The 13389-nt window shown below is 42.4% G+C and overlaps 1 protein-coding gene across 2 annotated transcripts in view; it reads left to right on the forward strand.

Moving 5' to 3' along the window:
• The window catches only part of FMN1 (formin 1), a 471169-nt gene that overhangs the window by 224444 nt on the left and 233336 nt on the right, over positions 1-13389 (forward strand). For both annotated transcript variants that reach the window (XM_012556758.2, XM_004380593.2), the window contains 2 exons: positions 5386-6170; positions 10555-10705. In XM_012556758.2, coding sequence (XP_012412212.1) covers positions 5386-6170; positions 10555-10705 — 936 coding nt within the window. The remainder of the gene's footprint in view (positions 1-5385; positions 6171-10554; positions 10706-13389) is intronic.

Here is a 13389-nt window from a genome sequence, read left to right on the forward strand (position 1 = left end):
ACCACTGAGCTAAAAGGGTGTCTGGGGGCTGCATTAATTTTTAAAGAAATACCTTTGGAGCCAGTGGGGCTGAACTGGGGTCAGGAGAATGAGGTGACTCTTGCCACTGTGCAGGTGAGGAGGACCCAGTGAAAGGTTGAGGCAGTGGGGATGGAAAGGAATGGATGGATCAGAGAGATCAGTGGAACTCATTGACAAGTAGTATGTGGGGAATGAGAGTGAGCAAGGAATTCAGCACGAATCCATACTTCTGGCTGAGAGGATGACGATACCATTAACCACGAGAAGGAATTTTGAAGGAGGAACAAATTGAGGTTTAACAGCAACAATGAGTTCAATTTCAGCCACATTGAGTCTGAGATGGCTGATTAAATATGCTGGTAGATCAGTCCAGGGCAGGGACAGTTGGAATTAGGGTATTAAGGTACCAGTGTGGAAATCACCAGCGTATGGTAAATGAGGTCACTCACCCAGAGAGATCGTAAGGAGCATTGGTGGTGCGGTTGTTAAAGAGCTCTGCTGATAACTGAAAGGTTGGCAGTTCGAACCCACCAGCTGCTCTGCAGGAGAAAGATGTGGCAATCTGCTTCTGTAAAGATTTACAGCCTTGGAAAGGAAACCATATGGGACAGTTCTACTCTGTCCTGTAGGGTCTCAATGAGTCGAAACTGAGTCGACAACAACGGGTTTGGTTTTTTGGTTTTAGAGTGATTGTGTGGTGTGAGAAGGAAGAAATGCTGAGGAAGATGCCTGGGGAGCATTTAAGGGGTGCTGGAGGAAGAGAGTCCACAGATTGACTGGAGAGAGCAGAGAAGTAGGAGGAAAAGGGGAGGGGAGAGTATATCAGAAGTTAGGGAGGCAGAGAGAATTTCACGGCATGGACAACAGTCAGCTTTAACAAATGTGACTGAGAGGGCAGTCACTGAAAAATACTGAGCAAATGTAACCACCAGATTCTGGAGTTTCAATGGTACAGTGGAGATGGAAACCAACGGTAAATAAGAACTGAGTGGATGAGAAAGGTAAAGCAGGGTTTTAGTGGTTTTTCAAAAAGCCGTGCTGTGAAGGAAGAGGTGAGGTGAGAAAGGGTGACAGCTGGAAGGGTTTAAAGGAGGTCTTGATACCTGTTTTTCTTTGGAGGCAGTGGTGCTTCGGTGGTAGAATTCTTGCCTCCCATGCCGGAGACCCAGGTTTGATTCCTCGTCAGTTCACCTCATGTGCAGCCATCACCCATTTGTCCATGGAGGCTTTCATGTCACTGTGATGCTGAACAGGTTTCAGTGGCGCTTCTAGCCTAAAATGAACTGGGAAGAAAGCCCTGGTAATCTACTTCTGAGAATCAGTCAATGGCAACACTATGGTCCAATCCACAACCTATCACGGGAACGGATTGGGCAGGACTGGGCAGGGTTTCGTTTAGCTGTGCGTAGGGTTGCCATGAGTTGGGGCCGACTCAGTGGCAGCTAACAACGACAAGAGTTTTTGCTTTTCATGGATAGAGCAGTGTGGATAGAACATGGCCCTGGGAAGCATGAAAAAATTTCAAAGCAAGTTGATGTGGCCACTGGCCTCTGTGATGTGAATGACAGTAAAGAGACAATAACAATGATAGCAAACTTGTATAGCACTTACTGTGCTCCAATGCTTGTCTGTGTGTTGTTTTATATTATCTACTTCTCATAACTACCTGTGGAGTGGATTCTATTATTATCCCGATTTTCCTTATGAGAAACAGGTACAGAAAGGTTAAGTAACCTGCTTGATTTGTGCTCTACCTACTACAGTAAATACACGCATTAAGTCGGAGACAGCAGAATAAGATCTAGGAATGCACTCCGGCTTGAGCAGCTTCAGTAGCTGGATGGTTGGGAGGTAGACAGATGAGAAGTGGGGACCAAGGCGTTTACTGTAGATACAGGTCAGCTGTCTGCTAATGGGAGCGTTTTTCTGTGGAACACGTCTCTGCAACTTTTTCGTGTCATTGAGAAGTTGAGGATTGGCAAAATTATCGGTTCATCCAAATTATTTGAGTCTTTACCTTCTTAGAAGAAGGTTTTGTTGGGAACAGCAACCAAGAGTTTGAGTATTTTGTGGCATTAAAATAAATTTAAATTTTTGGGCAGTAGTTCAGGGTGGAAATCGGGGATAGGTTGGAGGAAGAGGAGAGAGAGAGAAAGATTATCTTGACCACATAGTTGAATAAAGTTTGAAATTACTTTCAGGTAATTGATAGTAGAATTCATGAAAAACAAAACAAAACAAAACATAGTGACCCTAAAGAACAGGGTAGAACTGCTCCATGGGGTTTCCAAGGAGCAGCTGGTAGATTCCAACTATAGACCTTTAGGTTAGCAGCCAAACGTTTAAGGCTGGGCAAACTTTTGTTTTTATAGTACATTGCTTAGTCTGATTGTTTAAGCTTTTCCTAGTCTGGTGCCTATCACTCAACAAAGGTGGCATTATTTGAGCTTTAAGACTAATAATTAAAACTTGGTTAGCCTTTTACCGTTAATATGTTAATTAACAACAGGAACTAACAGTAAGATTCCTTTTGAATTTACAGTGGTCCAGGCAAAAGGCCTACGGCTTTGCATGAGGTATGTCATTTTACCTTTGTAGAAGCCTTAGAGATGGCTCACGTTAGCCTGATTTTACGCTTCGGACACTCGGCCGTGGAGACTCAAAGTTCCCTGCCCAAAGTCGTGGAGCTAGTTAAGCGGCTAAGCCAGGATGTGAACCAAATGGTGTGAATCCAGAACTCAGGCACTTAGCCCTTTGTGCTATGTGAGAAATAGACAGTGTCCTGAGCTCTCAAACTCTTAGGCTAAGGACAGCCTTGTCCCCATGCGGGAAGATTACAGTTAGAAAAACACTTGTCTCTAAATTCTACTGTTCACAGCTATTTGGGAGCTGGTTCCTGAGAATGAATATTAAGTAAAAGGCAAACCTAGTAAAAAAAAAGTTAAAATTTTTGTTAATGAAGCTAGAAAAGTTCCCTGTTTCTTTAGCTTGCCTGACTAGGCTTTAAAAATACTTCTTTAAAGTGTTCTACATTCTACCTTGGTGAGTAGCATCTGGGGTCTTAAAAGCCTGTGAGCAGCCATCTAAGATACTCCACTGGTCTCACCCCTTTGGGAGCAAGGGAGAATGAAGAAAACAAGATACAATGAAAAGATTTGTCCAAAGGAATAATGGACCATAACTACCACGGCCTCCACCAGACTGAGTCCAGTACAACTAGATGGTGCCCGGCTACCATCACTGACTGCTCTGACAGGGATCACAACAGAGGGTCCCGGACAGAGCTGGAGGAAAATGTAGAACAAATTCCAACTCACAAAAAAAGACCAGACTTACTGGCCTGACGGAGAAACGCTGAGAGTATGGCCCTTGGATACCCTTTTAGCTCAGTAATGAAGTCACTCCCAAGGTTCACCGTTCAGCCAAAGATTAGACAACCCCATAAAACAAAACGAGACTAAAGGGGCATACCAGCCCAGCGACAATGACTTGAAGGCAGGAGGGGACAGGAAAGCTGGTAATAGAGAAACCAAGGTGGAGAAGGGAGAGTGTTGACATATCGTGGGGTTGTTAACCATTGTAAAACAATATGTGTACTAACTGTTTCATGAGAAGCCACTTGTTCTGTAAAGCTTCATCTAAAGTACAATAAAAAAAAAAAAATTTTTTTTTTAAAAAACTTCTTTTTCAATGTGAAAGGAATCAGCACTTGTTTATACTTCTATGTTTTCAATATTTGCAGGCTGAAACTATAGCTGAAGAGAGTCTTGGTTAGCTGTAAGGATGAGTCTTGAGGCAATGGAGGTGAACAGAGCCCTTGCAGTGGCTTTTATCTATCCATTGAATGCTACGTACTTGCTGTTGCTAGCTGCTGGGATGATGCCAAAGTAAAGACAAATACTGTCATCACTGATTACATCTCGAGGAGTTCTACTCTGATGAGGGAGGAAGAAATTAAATAAGTTCACCCAAAATGCTTAATTACTGTTAAATTGAGTTTTGGAAACTCTCATAAAATTATAAATTTGATTGATTCCTAGTTAACTGTAATAGGCTAAACAGCTTTGAATGCTGGAAAACAGACTAGCTGATTACTGAGAGTATACCAGCTGTTTGCTAGTAGATGTAGAACCATGGAATCAAGGGATTAAAATAGTTGAAGGACTATGTATCAAAATGGCTGATGTCTTATTAAATATAGTTTGAAATACTCAGTGTGTAGAAGAGAAAAAATAGCAAATTTTAATACCCTCATACTTTACATGCATTTATATTGCTTATATATTACTATAGTATGAAATTGACACAAATACTGACCATGGGGAGCTTTGGTATGGTAACTTTAGAAAATGCATGTGAGTCCAGTATAACTAGATGGTGTCCAGCTGCTACCACTGACTGATCTGACTGGGATCACAACAGAGGGTCCCGGACAGAGCTGGAGAAAAATGTAGAACAAAATTCTAACTCACAAAAAATGACCAGACCTACTGGCCCTACAGAGACTGGAGAAACCATGAGAGTATGGCCCCCGGACACCCTTTCAGCTCAGTAATGGAGTCACTCTCAAGGTTCACCCTTCAGTCAAAGATTAGACAACCCCATAAAACAAAATGAGACTAAAGGGGCACAGTAGCCCAGGGACTAGAACTTGAAGGCCAGAGGGGACAGGAAAGCTGGTAATGGGGAACCCAAGGTGGAGAAGGGAGGGTGTTGACATGTTGTGGGGTTGTTAACCATTGTCCTAAAACAATATGTGTACTGTATATGTGTTTAATGAGAAGCTAGTTTGTTTTGTAAACCTTCATCTAAAGTACAATAAAAAAAAAATTAAAAAAGCAAAAAGCATGTGTGGCTTTGTTCTTTCTCTGCACCTTGTATTTCTGCAGCGTCGGCCTGGAGGCCCCGTCAGGGCAGGTGTCCTGAGGACGACTGTGAGAACAGAAGCACCGAGCCAGAAGGATCTCCAAACCTCCTTTTTTCTTATGGTTTTCTTTTTCCAAACCCAAACCAAAAGTTAAAAAAGATGTATTCAAGCACGTCCAAACCTTTATTAAGAGTTCGGTTTCGTATTTGATATTAAAACCGGGTGAAAGTTCTTAGGTGACGGTTTTATTTTAAACCTTAATCCATGGTAATTATTCCCCATGAGCTCAGACTGGATGAAATTACGCTGCTACTTCAACTGTCTAAGTCTCTGGAAAATTCATAAAATGAAATTTATACCCTTTTGGATTCTTGAAAGAACGTCTCTGTGCGTCCCTCATGTACGTGGGCTGTGCCATGATGGCACCCTATTGCTTGTCTGTTTTATGTTTGTTTTTCATAAACTCTTTACTCTCTTTCCCACTGATGTCCCTCCAGGCCCAGTTTGAACTTAGAGCCTTTCATATGCGGGGTGAGCACGCAGCAATAACAGCGAGACTAGAAGAAACCGTTGAGAATCTCAAGCATGAGTTAGAACACCGATGGCGGGGAGGGCCGCAAGAGATGAGAGATGCGTGCGTTTCCACCGATGACGACTGCCTTCCAAAGACCTACAGAAACGTGTGCATCCAGACAGACAGGGAGACCTTCCTCAAACCCTGCGAAGGAGAAAGCCAGCCAGCCAGAAGTAACCACATAGTACCCAAAAAGCTGAATATCTCCTCTTTAAGCCAACTTTCTCCCCCAAATGACAACAAAGACGTCCATGCCCCACCTCAGTGTGTGGAAAGCATCTCATCTAATCAGCAGAAGGCACCACCTCCCCCTCCTGCACCACCTCTTCCAGCCTGTGTCCCTCCCCCTCCTCCACTTCCACCTGGCCTTGCACCTCTGCGGCCAGCACCTCCCACACCGCCTGTGAGTGCTGGGCAGCCACCACCACCGCCACCGCCTCCGCCACCACCTCCACCGCCTCCTCTACCTCCAAGTGCTGGACCTCCCCCGCCCCCTCCCCCGCCCCCCCTTCCTAACTTACCTCCTGTGCCTAACAGCGGGGGGCCACCTCCTGCTCCAGCACCCCCAGGACTTGTACCCCCACCTCCTCCTGGGCTCTTCTTTGGAGTTGGGGCTCCTTCCAGCCAGTGTCCTCGAAAGCCAGCCATTGAGCCCAGCTGTCCCATGAAGCCTTTGTATTGGACTAGAATACAAATAAGTGATAAGAGGTAAGCTAAACTCCCCTGGCCCATTCGCAGCTTATGAATTCCCAGGATTCTTCCCAAGTGTTGTTCTCTTCTTACCAGCTCAGTGTCTGCTTCGTGCGGTACTCACTCTCAGATGTGGTACGATGCATGCCTTGGGTAAACAAGGGTGGAGTATTTAGGGGAGAACGTCTGCCTCCATCGGGTCTTCTCTGTCTTCTCTATGGGCTGATGCTGGGAGAAATGAAGTGTTTAGTCTCAGATCCTTCTGGAGGATAAGTGTTCCATTTTACAGACTAGAGCAGAGTCCAGGGCTGAGCTAGGGCCTTCTTCAACATCCCTGCAGTTAGTGGGTAATCAGAAAGAAATTGGGCTGAATCTATACGATAGGCTTACCGAAAATTATTTTAGAATATCTTTCATGATTCATTGTCTTGTCTTTAGATGGTATCATCAACCTTACGATTTGGATATTGAACAGATATGTGTATTTTTTTCATTTTTTTACTAAAAGAACCAGACATCACTGAGTCATTAACTCTTCGCATCTTAAAATATGAATTCTCTCCACTTGAACTCTGGTTCTCCTAACTGCTAAATGCACTCACACCTGTATCCCTTGTTGCCCTTCAGAGAAAGTGTTGATGTGTGGGTAGCTAACAAACATTTTGCTTGTATAGGTTGTTAAGCTTGAGTCTGTAAGGCAGCAAGATGTGGTTGTTCGGAAACTTCCATTCAAACAGATTTGAATCTGATTGATACTGCCTCATTTCTGAGCCTGTCAGGAGGGCTGTAGAGAGATGGTGAGCTGCTTCGTGACCAGTCTATAGTTTTGAAGTTCGTTTATTGCAATGAACAGCAAATACAGAACACATTTTTAAACTTCAGTTTTTGAACTGATTCCCCAAATCAAGGTATGGAGGTAAATTTTTCTATTTATATAGAAATGTCCTTGGGGACAGGAGGAATACTGAACAAAATAACCTGCAATTCACAATCATAAAGCAACTGGATATCAATATAGAAGGAGTGGGGAATACCTTAAAACGAAGCAGATTGTGAACCAAGTTGATTGATTATACATCCCCTTTCCTCTCACCAAAAAAGAAGAGTGGGCCAAGAGTTTATTTGTGGAAAATCCTTTTAATTTCCCAGAAGAATGGTTAAGAAAACATGAGATGATCCTGAAATAGCTCCTACCATTAACGAAAGTATTAATATGACCCTTTTCCCATTCAAAACTCAGATGACACTTTTCTAAGAAAGAATTTCCCACAAGATTTATTTCGAGTCATGTTCCCTTGTTAGCATTCTCAAATTAGTGAGCAGTCCTTCTAAGCTGACGAATCCCACCTGTCGGCCCTCGAGTGGCAGGCCCCGGCAGCATGGTGCTGTCCCACACCTGGGGCCCACTAGCCTGCATCCACGTCATTCCCCTTGAGGTGTCATGAGTAACCACCACCGCAGACCCCAGCAGCCGTGTAATAGCCCCACTGGGAGATAGGGGCCCTTCACCCACCATTCAGCGTGGGATGACGGCAAGCTGGAGATAATCTCCGTCTGCATTTTTTCCTCCTTATGTGGGCTGCCGTTTTGAGAAGGAAAACAATTGAATTCTCCAACTCTAATTGGTTTCACCTTAGTCTAGGGCTTCAGCTTTGAGCCAAATGAAAAGTAGATGAATGTCCATAACTTCCCAGCGCAGGATGTCAGGAGAGCCCTGCTTGGTGAACGTGTCGGCCTTGAACCTGAGTTTGGGGTGGAGAATGGAGGGATTCCCCTCTCTCATGTGTGAAGACTTCCACATGGTCACTTGCTGCAGGCACCACGCATTTGATGTCTGCTTTATTATGTATCCTCAAAACGTTTTTGTACCTCTACGCACTGCTACTTCTTTTAAACTACAATGGTCTAAAGATCCTGGTGTTGTAGTATTCATTTATGGACAGAAATAAACTTAGTTTAGATGTGCCCTTTTAAAGGAGCTGAAATGGTGTTTAATAATTTCTGCCCCGAAAGGGGTAAGCACTTTGTATTGTGGGCACATAATATGTTTTGATCCTCTGGAGACCAGGAACAAAATACAGATTTTCTTCATTATATGTACATTGCCTCTCATCCACTTAGATTACTTTTCCCAGAATTAGCACGAACTAATTTTTTTTCTATTGCCATTTTGCCTTCTCTGGTAACTGTTACCTGGTTTCTAGAATGGGAAGGAGATATTTAGTTAAAGAAAAAGAAAATCCTCATCAAACTACCTTTTTGGCATCCAAATTGGTATTTTCTTCTTCCTCTTCGCCTCGTCATCCTCCTCCTTCTCTTCTTTGCATTTGAACTGGAATGCTGTGTTTAGTGGTTGGAGAGCAATTGACCATTATGGCAGACAGCCCCTTGCAACTGGGTGCTTGTTATTGCCCCGCCCAATGTCAGCTGCCCCCCAACTCACTGAGAGGTGGTGTTGCAGAGGTCTTTTGTTCAGTGTTAGAAATAAACATAGAAACAATTTTGTAAATGGTAATGAGGTGCTCATCCGGATCCCAAAGCCATTTTATTCCAGAATATGAGTGAATTATAGCACTAGTCGTACTGGCCTGGGTTCAGAATCCTCGGAGCTGGGGCCAAGCAGTACAGGTGCATGAGATGGAGGATGGGTCTGAGCAGTCTGTCTTGCTTCACCTCCTTCTCTGCACCCTTTCCTTAGCTGCCCAGAACTTCGTGACCTCGCACTAGCAGCCCTTAACATGCTGCATGCTCCAATATTACCTGTCTCTCTTTCCCAATCTAGATTTCCCTTCTTTGGTACAGCTGACATAAACACTTAACATTCGTGATATTCTGTGTTTAAAAATGAAGTAGCGGAAGAGGGGGATGGCTGAGGAAGGAGCACGTCACCGGAAATGTTCTAGCCCTTGGGTTGGGGGACGATTTCACAGGTGTTCATTATAGTATACTTTATAACTGACATATGTTTTATATGTTGTGTGCCACGGAGTCTATTCCAACTCCTAGTGCCCCCATGTGACAGAGTAGAACTACCCCATCGGATTTCCTAGGCTGTCATCTTTACGGGAGCAGATCACCAGCTCTTTTCTCCTATGGAGCCACTGGTGGGTTCTAACTGCAGACCTTTCAGTTAGCAGCAGAATGCTTAACCGTTATACCACCAGGACTCCATATCTATACATCTCTATAGCTCTTAAAAAATTAAAATATTATATTAGAAAAAATGATTTGTAAAAAAGTAGGGGGAAGAAGAAGTGAATGTGTCAGAACCAGAATGTCCTGTTTCATGGGAAAGACAGACCTACGGCAAAATGTGAACACACAGATCTGAAAAGCCAGTTTTGTCAACTGTTTTGAATAAGAAAATTGCCATTTAGTATAAAAAAAAAAAAAAACCTGTGGACCAACCCCATATAATAGTATTTTTTTTTAAATTTTCATTGACTGAGAAAATACGTATTGAAAGGAAGGCAAAGGTCATAATGTCATTTGCATATGCTTTAAAAACAATAAATGTGTAGATGAGAATTTTTTTTTTTTCTGTCTGTGGGCATTGAACATGTTTTTTAAAAAGATGTGAAGAAAGTAGACATTTGGAAGCTGTTTCCTGATCTAGGGGAACATGGGCAGGAACTCCTCTAGGTTGGCTCTCAAGGCCACGCATCCATCCCTCATCTTCCACATCTTCCCTCTGTCTGCTTCCAAACTCTGGAAGACAAAACAAAACAGTGTTTCTCTACATGGTTGCTTTAGTTGAAATCTCTTTGGGGCATGGTGCTATGGAGGAGGTTTTTGATTTGCTTTTCTTGTTCTTTTTTGTGGAGGGAGGGTGATTATTAATCAAGTATTTTTAAATGGGCGCAGCTGTTCACATGTTAAAGGCCCTGTGCTGAGTTCCCCTTAGCGAATCCTGAAAACTGTATTCAAAACTGGCAGAAACAAATCCAGAGAGGGTCAGATCATCACCTTAGTATTCCATTTGCAGCCTATTTAAGAATGTTCGACCAGTGTCTCAAAATCGGTTATCTTTTCAGGCTTTATATGATATCTCCTTTCCCCATTGTGGACATGCCACAAGACTGAGAAAGGACTGGCATGTATGGCCTCCACAGTCTGAACCCAAGAGCGTTTTGTCCCACAGGATTTCTCTAGATCTCTTTCTTTGATCATATCTACTGATCGTCTCTTTTTGAGAGTGTGTGTTTGCTTTAATATTCTGTAGTATATTTTGACTTTCATAAAGAGATTTATAATGTGAAAGGAATATTTCTCTGAGCTTTATTAGGATTTTATATGTTTTTAAAAGTGAATTTAAAAAAAAAATGAATTGAGAAAAATTTCATTGTATTATATTCTCTTCTATTTTGGTTCTTAAGTTTAACTTGTCATTTTCTTTTTTAAGCCAAAATGCTACACCAACCTTATGGGATTCTTTAGAAGAACCTGATATTCGGGATACTAGCGAATTTGAGTATTTATTCTCCAAAGACACAACTCAGCAGAAGAAAAAACCCCTGTCAGAGACCTATGAGAAAAAAAACAAGGTCAAAAAGGTATTGAGTGATTATAGTAATAGTTGTAATTATATATAGTTGTTGTTCTACATGGGAATTCATTATATGCCACTGGTTTGCATTCTCTCTGGTTTCAGAAAACGTTTTGGAAGTTTCTGAGTCACCATGGTAAAAAGAAGCCAATCATTTGAGAACTTTATACTTGCTACTTGGGTCATATAATCTGAATTTTCAGACTATTTTCTTAATTTTAATCTGGACTTTTTTTAGTCATTTATTCTGGTGGAAAAAAAGTGTAAAGTTTAATTTGTGTTTAGTGAAAGTAGTCTGTAGGCTGTTTGGAAAACAGGTCTTGTTCATGTATTTATAAGTTCATTCACAAGACAGGTATTTATTGGGGGTTTATTTGTGCCAGGCATTGTCCTAAGCCTGCAGTGTCCATCATGGTACCACTGTGGCTGTTTAAATCTAAATAATAAAGTTAAATAAAATGAAAAATTCAGTCCTTCAGGAGCACTAGCCACATTTCCAGTGTGGTTCTTGTGACTAGTGGCTACTGTGTTAGCACAGACGTAAAATATTTTCATCGTCACAAAGGTTCCATTAGGCAGTACTGTCTAAGCATTTGGGGTATGTTGGTGGCGGAGGGGGAGAATCCCTGCCCCTGTGGAACTTGTATCAACAATTGACATTAAAAACCGAAATAGTAAATCATACAGTAGGGCAGGGTGAGGCAGGGTGGGGATGGGGGTGCCTTTTTTAACTACGTGTTCACAGTAGGCCTCATTGAGAAGGTGACTTCTCAGCAAAGACTTGATGACTTGAAATCTAAGAGCCAGCAGCCATCTGTCAGAGAACAGGTTGAAGAGTCTCAAGCAGTTAGACAGACCTGAGGTTAAATCACAGCTCTGCCACTTACTGGCTGTGTGATCTGAATCAGATTCCTTCATTCTCTGTGCCCTGGCCCTCTAACCGTAACACAGGATGACGTCTACTCATAATGTTAACCTAAGGGATGATTAAATGAAGTGATGCACGTGTCACACTCAGCACCAAACACGTGATACCTGCTCTGGTTTTTGCTATGGTTGCCGCCACTGATGCTATTTCTCTGAGTCACTGTTTTGATAGCATCATAGATGTAGAAGGAGCCCTGGTGGCACAGTGGTTAAACACATAGCTGCTAACCGAAAGATCAGTGGTTTGAACCCACCAGCTGCTCTGTGGGAGAAGGATGTGGCAGCCTCCTTCCATAGAGATTACAGCCTTGGAAACCCTACGGGGCAGTTCTGCTCTGTCCTATAGGGTATCTATGAGTCGGAATCGATGCAGAGTTGTGGAAGAAGTATAGAACTGGGTTCTCCTGTTGACTTGCTGTGTGAACTTGGGCTCATTTTCTTACTTCTCTAGGCCACGTTTTCTGTTTTCTATAAAACAGGATGAACACTATCTGAGTCTACCTGACTCAGCAGGATGTTGGGAAATTCAAATCTAAGAGGGTTTGAGGAGTGCTTGGAAGTGTATGATATCTGATGATATTATTATCATTAATCCTTCCTTCTTAAATTATACAGTGGGGGTTCATTCATTGGTTAATATATCAAGTAATATTATGATTATGACAGCAGCTGCACCTTACAGTGCAAAGCATGAAAAAAGTCTGAATGCAGTTTTCTATGAATCAAATCAGATTTTCCCACTGACCTGATTTATGGGCGAAAATCCCGATCAGTGTTTTTGACCTCTCAAGTTTGTTGGAATTGGATTTTCATGAGGAAAATAATGACCCAAATAATAATTAAACATTAGAGCAAATATTTTAAGATCACATATTTCACAGAACAAATTGAACTTTTCTAATAAAACAGCCAGTTCCAATCAAGAAGTCAACTGACATGAGGTTCATATAAAATTGAGGTAAGTGTGCCTCGTAGCTAGGCTGGCTTTTTTTTTTTGTTTGTTTGTAATTGTGTTTTAGGTGAGAGTTTACAGTGCAAATTAGTTCCTCATTTAAAAATTTATACACAAATTGTTTTGTGACATTGATTGCAAAGCCCGCAATGTGTCAGCACTCTCCCCCTTTCCTTTTACACCCCTGGTTCCCATTATCCATTCTTCCAGCTTTTCTGCTCCTTCTTGCCTTCTCGTCTTTGCTTTTGGGCAGGTGTTGCCCATTTGGTCTCTTACACTTGACTGAACTAAGAAGCACGTTCCTCACCTGTGTTGTTATTTGTTTTCTAGATCTGTCTGATCTTTGGCTGAAAGTTGGACTTGCAAGAGTGGCTTTGTTCCAAGTTGGCAGAGTATCTGGGGGCCGTAGACTTGGGGGTTCCTCCAGTCTCTGTCAGACCAGTAAGTCTGGTCTTTTTTTGTGAATTTGAATTTTTTTTCTACATTTTCCTCCAGCTCTGTCCGGAAGCCTCCATTGTGATTCCTGTCAGAGCAGTCAGTAGTGGTAGCTGGGCACCATCTAGTTCTTCTGGGCTCAGGCTGATAGAGGCTGTGGTTCATGTGGTCCATTAGTCCTTTGGACTAATAATTTCCTTGTGTCTTTGGTTTTCTTCATTCTCCTTTGCTCCAAACATGGTAAGACCAATAAATTTATTTTACGTGGCTGCTTGCAAGCTCTTAAAACCTGAGACACTGCTCACCAAACTAGGATGTAGAACATTTTCTTTATGAACTGTGTTATGCCAGTTAACCTAGATGTCCCCCCAAGACCA

Source organism: Trichechus manatus, unplaced genomic scaffold (assembly GCF_000243295.1).
Source record: "Trichechus manatus latirostris isolate Lorelei unplaced genomic scaffold, TriManLat1.0 scaffold00076, whole genome shotgun sequence".
Classification (NCBI taxonomy): Eukaryota; Metazoa; Chordata; class Mammalia; order Sirenia; family Trichechidae; genus Trichechus; species Trichechus manatus.